The sequence below is a fragment of the Arachis hypogaea genome, chromosome 11, assembly GCF_003086295.3.
Source record: "Arachis hypogaea cultivar Tifrunner chromosome 11, arahy.Tifrunner.gnm2.J5K5, whole genome shotgun sequence".
Classification (NCBI taxonomy): Eukaryota; Viridiplantae; Streptophyta; class Magnoliopsida; order Fabales; family Fabaceae; genus Arachis; species Arachis hypogaea.
This window is the reverse complement of record NC_092046.1, coordinates 3,785,945-3,800,419: the sequence shown is the minus strand read 5'-3', so window position 1 is coordinate 3,800,419 and position 14,475 is coordinate 3,785,945. Positions and strand designations below refer to the sequence as shown.

Sequence of the window (14,475 nt, the reverse complement as noted above, 5' to 3'; positions counted from 1 at the left end):
TATTTAATTTACTTAATATAATATTTGTGACAAAAGCTGACACATGTCTCATGCTTTCTCGTTCTTATCGTCTCCGGAACTAAAATGGTTTGAATTTATATCCATCAATCCATCACTTTATGAGAAAAACTTGCCGTGTGGAAGCTTCGGATTTAATTTAAAACATTTGAACCTTTCTTGAACCATTTCTACCAAGAGATTCTCAAGATTGGTGTGGTCAGCACTCATCACTTGTATTTTGCGAAGAGGTCTTAGGTGATCCTTTTGGCACCTAGGCCCAGTTTGGGTAACCAACTTAATTAAGCTCCTTTTGATAAAATAATTTAAACAATAAATGACTCTGTTAAAAGTAACTTATAAATAAGTTATTTTGTGTTTGGATTTTTAATTCTAGAAGTACTTATTTTATAGAAATGTGATGAAAAGTAGAAGTATTATGAGAGAAGTCATTTTTTTAACTTCTCTATAAGCTCCAAAATAGTTTCTTAGAAAGTTACAATTTGATTTTGAAAATTGCACCAGACATTAATACTACTACTTTTTATAAGTCAAAAGTTAAAAAAAGTTACTTTTAAAGTTTCCTAAACGGGCCCCTAACCATTCTATTAGTTGCTTGGTATGTATATCAAAAATTATTACTAACTAATTTATAACATGTTGCCTAGCAATTATTCTTGAGTAGATATAAAATTATGTTAAATAAAACAGGGTAGTAATTTACTTCTTTATATATATTCTTTTTATTGAATCCATGTAATTGGTATAGAATGTAAAAATTTATGAATGTCAACAATAAAATGTTGCATGTATCTGGATTTTCAAGAAGCACCAGTGGTCTAGTGGTAGAATAGTACCCTGCCACGGTACAGACCCGGGTTCGATTCCCGGCTGGTGCATTTCATTTTTCATCTTTTACGATTATTATTGATTTATTGTTATTAAAATATCATTTCAGTTTCAGGGCGCTTATTTTACAGTTTCTTCCCTCTTCGATCTTTGCCTCCACTTTCTTCTTCAGCTCCCAACAATGAACGCCACCATCAATAATTTCAACCAAGGTGAAAACTAAATCTCTTCACAATGTCCATAATTTCATTTTAATTTTCTTTTTTATTTCATTATTTTTTCCCTTTTTTTTTCCTGTGGTGCGTAGAAAACGGACACGGAAGCGATTCGGATACGAATTCCGGAGACGAGGCAGCTGCAGCGGAATACTACCAGCCGATCTCCGGCGTCGACGATGGCAGTGGCGAATCGGACGGCGAGAACGGCATTAACGGTGTGGCTGAGAACGGGATCTCGTCTTTGGATCAAAACGACGTCGTATACGAAGAAGAAGAGGAGGAGGAAGAAGAGAGGAATAGAAGAGAAGAGATACGGAGGGCGTTCAGTGAGGACGAGAATAGAAGAAACGCGCCGCTGAGTGAGGAGAACGCGACGCGGGTTATGGAGGCCATGCGCGGCGTTTCTTTCGGCGGCGTGGCTCCCGATTGGGCCGATCGGGTTCCCGAGGACCGCTGGATCGATCAGCTTCGCAGGTTGAGACTGTCACCCAACACTTGATCAACGTTAATCCTTATTTTTTCTTAATTAATTTTTTTAAGATTAATCTTATTCTTATGCATATCTATCTAGAAAGACTTTCATGTTAATGAAGTGATTGATAGTCTCGGATATTTGCGTATGTGTTTATGAACGCCAAAATATTATGAGAAAGTTGTACAATGAAAGTTTAGGGAAGTATTAGAGATATAGCCATTAATGTTATCTTTTTCCAATCAGTTGAAGTTTTTGGGATGAGTGATATCATGACATGATATTAGAGTTCTAAATTTAAAATGTTAAGAGTTCGATTTTTGGTAAACTCTAAAATCAGTTTAATTCTAGATAGTACATATCAATCCTAAAAATAGTTGTCATTGGTTAAAAAAAATTGTGATATACACACTAAAAATAGTTATTAAAATCAATCTAGATGTATTTATATATAAAATATATGTTGTTTAATATTTATATTTTAACATATATTTTATATTAGTGAATAGTGATTAATTTAATGATTGATTTTTATATACACCTAATATAATAGGTTAAAAAAGAGCTTAGAAGTATTCGAGGTCCCCTGAATTTCCATTGATCTGTCAGGATAAACGAAAGCATAGATAATGCCCGTGACACAAAAATGTGTTAGTTTTGTTAATTTATGGTAGAATTCGAACATGATTAATTTACACATTTAGGCAAATTCAGAAGGTTGATTTACACAATTCTATGGCTTAAGTGCACATCGTGTGGTAATTGAGGTAAAGCATAATTAACCCTAAGACTTTGCCTTGATTACTAACACTTCTACTACTTTTAAGCCCTCAGAGACACAGCATAGTTTTCCTAAGAACACAAAAAACATTATAATGAAGTTATCCATCAAAAACTTAGACACTAAATTTTGTCTGCTAAACTTGTCAAAGATCAGATCCATGAGAACCTTACATAGAGGACATAGGTAATTGGCAATTGGCAATCTGAACCTTCTCGGCTTCAGGGACTTCTTGATTCACTGCATCACACAATTATTGGACCTTCTCAGAGTCCAGTTCTATGACACTAACCATGGTGGCACTTTTAAGTTAACCATAGTTGGCAGTTGACACCAACTGTAATTAGATTATTGTAGATTAATTGGTGGATGTAACTGTAATATAAAAAGCACAATATATAGCTGTATTGAATCCCTTTCGTGATTCACCATTATTCATCATCAAGTTAATCTTTCACATCTCTAATATCCATCAAGTTCTAATGTAAGTATATTATTTACAAACTAATAGTGAAGTAACAAATTGGCCTTAGAGCTAGCTACTCCTAATTTGTGGTGATTGGGGCTGAAAGAACACAACACCAGCAATAAGCAACCAAACTATTTAATTAAGTTATTTGATACTAGCCCCTTTACTTCTTTTCAAATGTGCATTATATATCAAATGTTAATATCATGAACTTTTATATGATTATGGTCCACCTTAAGTGAAATGCTTCTAAATTATTTTATGACCTTAACCTGAATGGTGTATCTGCATGAACTTTGAAGGTAAGATATCAATATGAGCAACAGGGATATTCCTTCTAGCACTCTGATCTCTCCTAATATAATCAAAGCTGTTAAATTTTCAAATGTCAATCGGATCATGGAAGCACTTTTGATTTTGGGTTATTCAAGAATTATAATCTGCTTTTCCTTGATTTAACCGAACTAGTTCGTTGTCAACCACCACTACTTCTCCTGGCAGAAAACGAAAAGAAAATACCACCCTTACCTAATTAATGAACCTTTTAAAAGTTACTATTCTATTAGATGAGCGACATTCAAATTAGTTAGTAATAATTTTTGGGTATGTTCTATAGTGCCTACAAAATTAGCATGTTTCAATTTTTATAAAAGAGTGGGTCTCATACTCTCATCTCTTAACAGTTAACACTCGGGTTTAGAAAATTTAAACATATAATTATAGGCACTATAAAATTGCCCTAATTTTTGTATCGAGCAAAATAAATTAATTTTAAAGAAAAATAATTGGTCCGTGGGCGGAGCTACATAGTACATAGTGCCAAAGTACAGTACGTAGCCATCTTGAGAAATTTTGTGATAAAATTTTATTTATTTCTACTTTAGACCCTTTTAAATTTTACGTTTTAACTTTTTTTTTTTTAAATTATGATTTATCTATGTTTAACCAAGGATCCCAAAAAATAATTGTACACATTAAATCTATCTATAATTTATTTTTCTAAACAACCTTATAGTTAAATTTATTAAACAAATATAAAAATATAAAGTAATATTCCTTAACATAATTGTTGTGAAATTGAGTATTGATGATGATATTCTTAGCTTTGTTACTCTTCATGATCAGTGATGAATCATGGAAAATGATTCTCATACCAACACTCTAATACATGAATCTATTATTAAACCAACAAATTCTATTGGCGTAGACAATGTTGGTTAACAAAAAAAAAAAATGATATATTAGAGCTCAGATGCGTTCCTTTTCATCCGAGTAAACAGATGCTGGTGATAGACCCAATCCATCACAGTGAGCGCAAGCCTCTTCACAGCTCTGCACCAGCCGGGAATCGAACCCGGGTCTGTACCGTGGCAGGGTACTATTCTACCACTAGACCACTGGTGCTTGTTGTGAGAATTATACAACCTTTAATATTTATATCATACTTTGTAATTTTGTTTCTTTTATTGTAAGCGATAAACGTTCATTTTCACAATTCATGGCAGTGGCAGTGTGTGAAGGAGAGGAAGAAGGAAGCAATGGCAATTCCCATATTGAGGGCTGCAATCATTCCTCACTCTCAACCACTCCTTCATTCTTCTATATCTGGTGGTATTGATGAAACTGCCAAAAAGAAGAAAAGACTGTTGCTTCCTTGTTCTTCTTCTTCTTCTGAGCTAAACCCTGCAATTCGGTCAGCTACTCACCAAACTATATCTTATCTGATTCTCTTTCATGGTTTTAGACTTGTTGGGCCTTTCTTAAACTTGGGTTTCTTTGTTTGTTTCATGTTTGCTTATGTTGATAGGTCAGAGGTTTCATTTTCTGTTGGGTCTTGCCTCCTTCCTCATCCAGACAAGGTACTAAGAGTGCTAAATTCTGATAAACCCATGTCATATTTATGTTTGGATTGGTAATTAGTGGAAGCTAATAGAATGGAATAAGATGGAGAGGAAAGCAAGGGAATGGAATGGAGTAGAGTGATATAATCATATAATTGTTCTGTTCCATTGTTTTGATGTTTTTGTTATTAAAATGGAGTAATTTTTCATTCTATTTTTTTGATATAGCAATGGAATATACTAATTTTGTTGGGGGAAAGAAATTAGCATTTTGCATTGAATCCTATTCCTCCCAAATTAGAGGGAAGAAAACCAACATAAGATGGTGGCATTAGATGGAATTTATTCTATCATTTCTCATGTCCCTCCCACTTTCTGAAGTCCTGTTCTTTTTCTTAAGGTTGATAGAGGTGGGGAAGATGCTTTGCTTGTCAGCAACTATAATGGGGGAGTTCTTGCTATTGCTGATGGTGTTTCTGGGTATGCTACTCTCTCTCTCTCTCTCTCTCTCTCTCTCTCTCTCTCTCTCTCTCTCTCTCTCTCTCTCTCTCTCTCTCTCTCTCTCTCTCTCTCTCTCTCTCTCTCTCTCTCTCTCTCTCTCTCTCTCTCTCTCTCTCTCTCTCTCTCTCTCTCTCTCTCTCTCTCTCTCTCTCTCTCTCTCTCTCTCTCTCTCTCTCTCTCTCTCTCTCTCTCTCTCTCTCTCTCTCTCTCTCTCTCTCTCTCTCTCTCTCTCTCTCTCTCTCTCTCTCTCTCTCTCTCTCTCTCTCTCTCTCTCTCTCTCTCTCTCTCTCTCTCTCTCTCTCTCTCTCTCTCTCTCTCTCTCTCTCTCTCTCTCTCTCTCTCTCTCTCTCTCTCTCTCTCTCTCTCTCTCTCTCTCTCTCTCTCTCTCTCTCTCTCTCTCTCTCTCTCTCTCTCTCTCTCTCTCTCTCTCTCTCTCTCTCTCTCTCTCTCTCTCTCTCTCTCTCTCTCTCTCTCTCTCTCTCTCTCTCTCTGTATCTAGCTCTTTCCTAGTGTAAAACTTCAATCATTGAACAAAAACACAATATAAAACTTTGAAACTGGTTTTGATTAATTAACTTAACTGGAGTAAGATTGCATCATATGTTAAAATTGAGCTGTGTTAACATTATCTTCTTCTCGTTCTGTGCCACAGTTGGGCAGAAGAGGATGTGGATCCTTCGTTGTTCCCACGTGAATTGCTGGCTAATGCTTCTAATTTTGTTGAAGATATGGAGGTAATTATGACAATGAATATTGTTTTTAAGTTATAATTATTCTGTTCTCAAGGTACATGCATTTGTTCTTGAGTGAACGACATTGTCCTCCCTTGAGGTTAAGGAATATTACACACGAGTCTCTTCTGTTTGCAAAAAATACACTGACCTTTCTATCTTACAAAATGTGATACCGAGCTCCCTACATGCCATTAACATCTTGGGTGGTATGTGTAGGCATGATGAATCAAAGGTATTGTTTGGAATATCGATGTGAATGTTTCTATGTAGTTAATGCTGTTGGCTAACTAGCAACTTGGATATTGATGGGTTAATCAGGTGAACTATGATCCTCAAATTCTTATAAGGAAATCGCATGCTGCTACTTCCTCAACAGGCTCAGCCACTGTGTAAGTCCATTCACTTTTCAATTGGATTTTAAGTTTTCAGTAGATATATTCAAATATTTACTTGTGCATTTTAAACAATTCAACTTTTAAGTTACTTCATTTTCTATCTTTTTCATGAAGCATTGTTGCTATGCTGGAGAAGAATGGGATTTTGAAGATTGCCAATGTTGGGGATTGTGGATTAAGAGTTATCCGCAATGGTAAGATCTAATGCTATATTTCATCCAACTATGATCTTTGCTGATAAGTCTAATGGAATTTGCTATATGAAAATTTTTGGGTAAATTAAAGTGAGATACTCTAATGTTCTTGCTAATGTTTTCTTTCTTTTGCAACACCCTCCTCAAGTGTTGAGAGCTAAATCTTCTTTTATGTGCTGTTTTGCTTTTTCCAGGCAGTGTAATTTTTTCCACTTCACCACAAGAACATTACTTTGACTGTCCATTCCAACTGAGCTCCGAGAGGGCCGGCCAAACATACCTTGATGCAGCGGTACCACTTCACATTCATCTTAACTTGCTTTAATTTCGTCCTCTCACTCAAACTACGAAGAACCATGTGTTTGCTTAGGTTAAGGCAAAGAAATGTAATGTTTACTCGGAATTGTGTGCTGGCCTTTGCACACAACTTTGCAATTTTGATTTCTAGATATTTGTGGTTCTTTCTGTTATATCTTTTCATACCAACCTCTTCAGCTGGGAAAACAGGTAAGCGATGTGGAGTTGATAGAGGGAGATACAATTGTCATGGGGTCTGATGGTCTTTTTGATAATGTTTTTGACTACGAAATTGTTTCGACCATTGCTACATACAGAGATGTTACTGAGGCTGGTATTGTCTTCCTTCTTTCCTTTCTTGTTGATTGATCCATTTGGAGGAATTTAGAAAACCACCATTTGAGCTTCACTAACCTGAAATTCATTTTGTTGCTAGCAAAGGCATTAGCTAACTTGGCAAGAATTCATGCCACGGATTCAAATTTTGATTCTCCCTATTCATTGGAGGCCAGGTCTAAGGTAAAGAAAAAGTTACGCTTCCGTTTTGAAATGATGGTCAATTTCGACAAAGTAGTGTATTGAAAAATTAATATACTCGGATTGTCCAAGTATATTAATTTTTTGATGTGCTACTTTGTCAAAATTGACAACTTTTTGAATCAGAGAAAGTTTAGTTAAGAGTTTCACAAACTTTGGCTCTCCCTTTTCATATTTTTTTTTAATGTTTCTCTACCGATATGCCAGGGTTATGATGCGCCGCTATGGAAGAAGATTCTTGGAATGAAGCTTACAGGTAAGGCAAAACACACCATAAAATGAGGGTATGCTCATGTGAAGATTTCCCATGACCTTATCGTGTTGATTTTCACCATTGATTAGATGTTTTTGACTTTCTATGGGTCTATACTTGGCTCCGCCTTCTTGATCAATGATGAGAATCAACACGATAATGTTGTGAAATTTCCACGTCTGAAAATCCGTTCCTTCTTACAGTTGTGTATTGCAAGGCGCATGGAGGTTTGAATTTATGACATCATGAAAGCTACTATTCATATCTTTACCTAGAGACTAATCTTAGCAATTTTATAATGACTATTTTTCTCCGAATTTGTGGCTAACCACACTATTATTTGTGGCTAACCACACTATTATATCACTGTATCAGGTGGGAAGCTTGATGATATTACCGTAATTGTTGGTCAGGTTGTAAGTTCCTGAGAACTGCTAATCCATCTTGATTAGTTGATTATACTTGAAGAAAGCAAAGATCCTGATTGTGGAGATCACCATAGCAACAATTCTCTTCAGTATACTGTGATCACTAAATGTTGGTGATGCACTCGAAAAATGGACATAAGGATTTTTCATGGAAATATTTATGCTTTGCTATGAAGTGTTATGTTGTGCATCATGCATTTAGAGAGTGTTGTATAATGTGATATTCTTTATAAATTAAATTTCTGTTTTTGAAATGTTACGTCTGTTTCTGATGAAGGGTAGTTATGTAAGTAATTCTACAGAAAAATAACGTTATAATTACTGTCAATTTGAATTAGAATTCTGGTAAAAAATACTCTCTTCAATTCCTTTGTCAGATATTTTAGACTTTGATATATTCTTAATCAGTACTTTAAGATCTAAAAAAATACTAAAAAGTGAAGTGACAAATGAAAGGGTAGGGAGAATTTCAGGAAAAGGATGACTAGCCAAAACCAAATATAACTATATGGAAAATTCAAAACTTAACTCTGTCATGAGAATCCCACAAACACGAAAGAATCACACATGACAAACCCTACCCTACCTGATTTCAATAACAAAGCAACAAATTAAAGTGCCCGATAAATATACTAACACAGTAGTTGCCATAAAAGTGAATCTCTTAAAGTTCCAGAATATATGACAATCCTTCTAGTCAAATGTTAATAATACAAAGGTAAAGAAACAAATGCATTATCATGAATCCTTAAACTATGGATTTGCTATAAGCGTGGGATAGGGGATGTATTCAAGGAATAACCTTGTGGTAAAAGGTATAAATATTACAATGAACTAAACAAAAATAATAAAAAATATAATTATAAGAATAGTTTATCAAAATTGGCAGGGTGTACAATACTAAAGAATGTACCCCCTAACTTAAGCTAACGCCTGCCTCATAATTATGTAATCCTTCAGGGTTCCACAGGACATGAAAAGCTAGGCCATGCCCCTGATTGAAGAAGCTCTTTACTAATGATGTTGACAAATAAACTAACCACAATGTAAATACAGAACAAGGGGTATTCTAACTCCATTTGTTCATATGATGCTGCTGTCCTTACTCTGATTTAATTCTTGGAAAAAGGACTTCCCAGCCTCGTACGTTGACCAGCAGATTGCGGCTGCAGGAGCATGGAACAGCATCCTTGGAATCCATCCTCGCATGAGCCTTCTGTATCCATCCTTTTTCACTATTGTTTTTAAAACATCTGCAATTGAACCATTTTCGAACCCATCGCATCCTGCACCAAAAACCGATATCATGATACTCCCTCCCTTCAGCAGATATGATTAAAATACCAACTATGATATTGGTTGTGCAGAAGCTGATAGGGTACATACAAAGGAATAACACATGTATCTATATGCATAAAATTTCTGGCCACGTAGATAACCTACTCCCAAGATATGTTTGGTTGGAGGGTAGAGAAGGGTTATGGAGGAAAATGTGTTTCGTTTCTAAAAAAAAGAAATTAAAAAAAAGGGGGAGGGGGGGGGGTTTAATTTTATCTTAATCATCTTTTATCGGATAACAAGAATCTAAGCTCAACCCCACCACAAATACATCAGGTCCATTCAAGGCAGCTTGTAATCACATCCTCAAGTTTATAATGTTATTACTCCCTTCACATAGGGTACAGATTCGTGAGAAGAGAGCACACTGTTCACAAGTTAGAACCTCGCACTCAGCATCCTAACACCCCACTAATCGGAACAAAATATTTCTGATAAATAACCCATAAGAGCTGTTCCATTAAATCATAATCTGACATCCAGATCAACAACTTATTCTTCTCCTTGGTTGGTGTCTGCTACAAGGACAACATGACCCATTACCATCACTAATCTATGTTCATGACACTTCATGATTCTACATAGCATTACTAGGTTGCAACTTGTCATAAGCCTAAACACCGCGGATATGCGTATGGGATCCGATCCATGAACACCTCTAACCGGTTCTAATTGGTTCTCATCAATTCTAATCTTTAACCGGTCTTAGATTGAATCGAACTGATGAAATTTTTTTATCATTGAGGAATCCTTAATTAGTAATTTTGACACATTGTATGAATCCTTAATTAGTGTCATTATAATTAAAGCGGGGAGATTCAATTAATTGATCATATAGTTAAAAAATTTCGACACTTCAGAGTACCTGCCAAATACATTATAATTAAAACGCGTGATACATTCAATTAGTTTATCGTAATTGGAAAATTTTGACATTTATTAAGATATTTGACTAGTGTAATTTTTAACTAAAATGGTAATACATATAATTGACTATAAAATAATTATTTACGTTGATTGTGATTATATAGGTACAGGCCACCAAATATAGGTACACAATTTAGTAATCTCTCCGCTATATCAATAGATAAATTTAGAAATATGATTTTTTTTTAACTTCTGATGGATCTCTTCAATTCTTCGAATTACAAATTATACACAATATTATTATTATTATTGTTTTTCTTAGTAGTTAGGATTATGTTATTGCTGATAAAAAAATTAATATTGAGTTATTTAGTGTAGTAATTTAATTTAGATATTATTATTATTATTATTATTATTATTATTATTATTATTATTATTATTATTATTATTATTATTATTAGTGCATAAATTAACAAAATAGTTATAATAAGCTTTTTTAATTTATCAAATATTAAACCAGTTATTTTTCAATAAATACATATAGTATATAATAATATAATAAATATAAATTAATTAATTAGTTATAAAAATAAAAAATATTTACTTTACTAGAAAAATAAAATTAAAAAAATTTTGTTGTGGAAAAATACTAAAATTTTATATTCTTATTTAATAATAACTAGATTATAACTTGTTGACTAAAATTTGTTGAAACTTGATTGTTTTTAAAATATTAATGAAGATATATATATTTTAAAATTTAATTTTAAGTTTTAGACTATTTTATATTTTTTATTTACGCAAGACCGATTTTGCCTGTTCAACTAGTAACTCATCGTTTGAACTAATAAACCAATAAATCAGTTACCTAATCGGTTCGATTACCGATTCGGTTTTGACAACTATGATGCTAAGCATAATTGTCAGAACCAAACCGATGATCGAACCGATTAGGCTATTGGGTCACTGAATTACTGGTTCAACTGGTGGGTCACTAGTTGAACCGGTAGAACTGCTACTATATAAATAAAAAATATAAAATAGTCAAAAACCTAAAACTAAAATTTAAAATACATATTTTCACTAATATTTTAAAAACAATCAAGTTTCAACAAATTATAATTAACACATTATATTATAATCAACAAATTATAATTCGGTTATTATTAATAAGTATATAAAATTCTAATATTTTTTATAATAAATATTTTTTAATTTTATTTTTGTATTAAAGTATTTTTATATTTATTATATTATTATATATTGTATGTATTTATTAAAAAAAATATTAATAAATATCATATAATCATATAAAAATAACTATATTCTAATTAATAAAAATATTTGATATTTTTATTTATACTAGTTTGATAATATTTATATTAATAATTATGAATAATAAAAATATAATCAATTTAAATATAAGTGAGTATAGAATTAAAATAATATTAAAAAAATTATTGTACAATTTTATTATATACTTATTAAGTAGCATATAAAATAATAAAAAATAATATAATTTGGTGTCAAGAAAAATATGTAATACAAAGATTTAAAGAGGATCCAAATTTAAACTATATCTTTATTAATTTTAAAAATTCTTCTCAAATGATTCGGTTAGATTGGATTTTACCGGTTCTAATTGGTTCTCATCCATTCTAATCTTTAACCGGTCTTATATTGAATCAAACTGATAAAAATTTTTTATTGATTTTTGTAGTTGCAGAGAAATTACATCCACAACTGACAATTGAAAAATTTTGCACATTGTAGAAATTCTTGACTAGTAATTTTGAGGCATTGTAGGAATCCTTGAATAGTGCCATTATAATTAAAGCGAGGAGATTCAATTAACTGATCATATAGTTAGAAAATTTTAACACTTCAGAGTACCTGCCAAATACATTATAATTAAAACGTATGATACATTCAATTAGTTTATCATAATTGGAAATTTTTGACATTTATTAAGATATTTGACTAGTGTAATTTTAAACTAAAATGGTAATACATCTAATTGACTATAAAATAATTATTTACGTGATTGTGATTATATAGGTACAGGCCAGAGGCCACCAAATATAGGTACACAGTTTAGTAATCTCTCCGCTATATCAATAGATAAATTTAGAAATATGAATTTCCTTTTTTGACTTCTGATGGATCTCATCAATTCTTCGAATCACAAATTATACACAATATTATTATTATTGTTGTTTTTTTTAGTAGTTAGAATTATGTTATTACTGATAAAAAAATTAATATTGATTTATTTAGTGTAGTAATTTAATTTAGATATTATAATGAAATGTTATATTATTATTATTATTATTATTATTATTATTATTATTATTAGTGCATAAATTCACAAAATAGTTATAATAAGCTTTTTTAATTTATCAAATATTAAACCAGTTATTTTTCAATAAATACATATAGTATATAATAATATAATAAATATAAATTAATTAATTAGTTATTAAAATAAAAAATATTTACTTTACTAAAAAAATAAAATTAAAAAAATTTTGTTGTGAAAAAATACTAAAATTTTATATTCTTATTTAATAATAACTAGATTATAACTTGTTGACTATAATTTGTTGAAACTTGATTGTTTTTAAAATATTAATGAAGATATATACATTTTAAAATTTAATTTTAAGTTTTAGATGATTTTATATTTTTTATTTACGTAAGGCCGGTTTTGCCTGTTCAACCAGTAACTCATCGTTTGAACTAATAAACCAATAAATCAGTTACCTAACCGGTTCGATTACCGATTCGGTTTTGACAACTATGGTGCTAAGCATAATTGTCAGAACCAAACCGATGATCGAACCGATTAGGCTATTGGGTCACTGGATTACTGGTTCAACTGGTCGGTCACTAGTTGAACCGGTAGAACCACTACTATATAAATAAAAAATATAAAATAGTCAAAAACCTAAAACTAAAATTTAAAATACATATTTTCACTAATATTTTAAAAACAATCAAGTTTCAACAAATTATAATTCGGTTATTATTAATAAGTATAGAAAATTCTAATATTTTTCATAATAAATATTTTTTAATTTTATTTTTGTATTAAAGTATTTTTATATTTATTATATTATTATATATTGTATGTATTTAATAAAAATAATATTAATAAATATCATATAATCATATAAAAATAATTATATTCTAATTAATAAAAATATTTTATATTTTTATTTATACTAGTTTGATAATATTTATATTAATAATTATGAATAATAAAAATATAATCAATTTAAATATAAGTGAGTATAGAACTAAAATAATACTTAAAAAAATTATTGTACAATTTTATTATATACTTATTTAGTAGCATATAAAATAATAAAAAAATATAATTTAGTGGCAAGCAAAATATGTAATACAAAGATTTAAAGAGGATCCAAATTTAAACTATATCTTTATTAATTTTAAAATTTTTTCTCAAATGATTCGGTTAGATTGGATTTTACCGGTTCTAATTGGTTCTCACCAATTATAATCTTTAACCGGTCATAGATTGAAGATAAAATTTTTTCATTGATTTTTGTAGTTGCAGAAAAATTACATCCACAGCTGACAATTAGAAAATTTTGCACATTATAGGAATCATTGACTAGTAATTTTGACACATTGTACGAATCCTTGAATAGTGTCATTATAATTAAAGTGGGGAGATTCAATTAACTGATCCTATAGTTGGAAAATTTCGACACTTCAGAGTACCTGCCAAATACATTATAATTAAACGCGTGATATTAGAATATCATAATTAGGAACAAAATCAGGAAAATATCAAAGAAGATTAGAAAAAAATCAATGCAATTTATTAGGATATTATTCCATAACGAATGTACTCTTAGCGTACTCTTGTTCTACGTATTGGTTAGAACTTTGTAATCACAAATGAGAAATATGAATAAAAATAATACTTTTCTAAATAATTCTTGATTTCTTTCTTAGACTCTTTGTACCATGGTAACATGGTATCAGAGCTTTACACTTGTTGGAGGTAACCTGGTAACTTGGAAAAACAAGAAGTAGAAAGGTGTAACTCTTTCAAGTGCTGAGGCAGAATTTCGAAGGATCGTTAAAGGCATAACTGAAGTATTGTAGATAAGACAATTGATGACAGAGATTGAGTTTCCACCACAATCGCCAAGCCAGTTGAAATGTGACAAGAAAGCGCAATGAGAATCCTGTACATGATAGAACTAAACATGTTGAGGTGGATCGACACTTTATCAAAGAAAAAATTGAGAATGAAATTATTGAACTTCCAT

At 31.3% G+C, this 14,475-nt stretch overlaps 2 protein-coding genes, 1 long non-coding RNA gene and 3 other non-coding genes across 13 annotated transcripts; 3 read left to right on the top strand and 3 right to left on the bottom strand.

Annotated features, from left to right (window-relative positions):
* Window positions 1-825: 825 nt before the first annotated feature.
* On the top strand, window positions 826-896 carry TRNAG-GCC (transfer RNA glycine (anticodon GCC)). The gene has a single exon. It is a non-coding gene; the product is annotated as a tRNA-Gly (tRNA).
* Window positions 874-1,781, top strand: LOC112719938 (uncharacterized). The gene is made up of 2 exons (XM_025770686.3): window positions 874-1,058; window positions 1,154-1,781. Exons 1-2 carry the CDS (start codon window positions 1,028-1,030, stop codon window positions 1,561-1,563), a joined length of 441 nt encoding a protein of 146 aa, XP_025626471.1. The 5' UTR covers window positions 874-1,027; the 3' UTR covers window positions 1,564-1,781.
* A 2,249-nt stretch (window positions 1,782-4,030) lies between these two features.
* Window positions 4,031-4,119, bottom strand: LOC112725760 (small nucleolar RNA snoR114). Its single transcript, XR_003164845.1, has one exon. It is a non-coding gene; the product is annotated as a small nucleolar RNA snoR114 (small nucleolar RNA).
* TRNAG-GCC (transfer RNA glycine (anticodon GCC)) lies at window positions 4,120-4,190 on the bottom strand. Its single transcript has one exon. It is a non-coding gene; the product is annotated as a tRNA-Gly (tRNA).
* Window positions 4,191-4,236: 46 nt separating this feature from the next.
* LOC112719937 (probable protein phosphatase 2C 26) lies at window positions 4,237-8,220 on the top strand. Of its 8 annotated transcripts, none has more exons than XR_011867182.1 (11): window positions 4,237-4,479; window positions 4,594-4,645; window positions 5,028-5,107; window positions 5,781-5,862; window positions 6,181-6,251; window positions 6,372-6,451; window positions 6,646-6,743; window positions 6,959-7,082; window positions 7,190-7,267; window positions 7,493-7,541; window positions 7,914-8,220. XR_011867182.1 is itself a non-coding variant. In XM_025770684.3 (11 exons), the coding sequence occupies exons 1-11, from the start codon at window positions 4,325-4,327 to the stop codon at window positions 7,964-7,966; spliced, it is 927 nt and encodes a 308-aa protein (XP_025626469.1). In that variant the 5' UTR covers window positions 4,237-4,324; the 3' UTR covers window positions 7,967-8,220. The 8 variants fall into 8 exon arrangements, 4 of the variants coding, with proteins under 4 accessions (XP_025626469.1, XP_072062418.1, XP_025626468.1 ...); XR_011867183.1 differs by having other exon boundaries at window positions 7,742-8,220; XR_003161954.3 differs by having other exon boundaries at window positions 6,947-7,082.
* A 390-nt stretch (window positions 8,221-8,610) lies between these two features.
* On the bottom strand, window positions 8,611-9,714 carry LOC140176301 (uncharacterized). Its single transcript, XR_011867184.1, has 2 exons — window positions 9,353-9,714; window positions 8,611-9,252 (listed from the first exon to the last, which is right to left on the bottom strand). It is a non-coding gene; the product is annotated as an uncharacterized lncRNA (long non-coding RNA).
* Window positions 9,715-14,475: the final 4,761 nt, after the last annotated feature.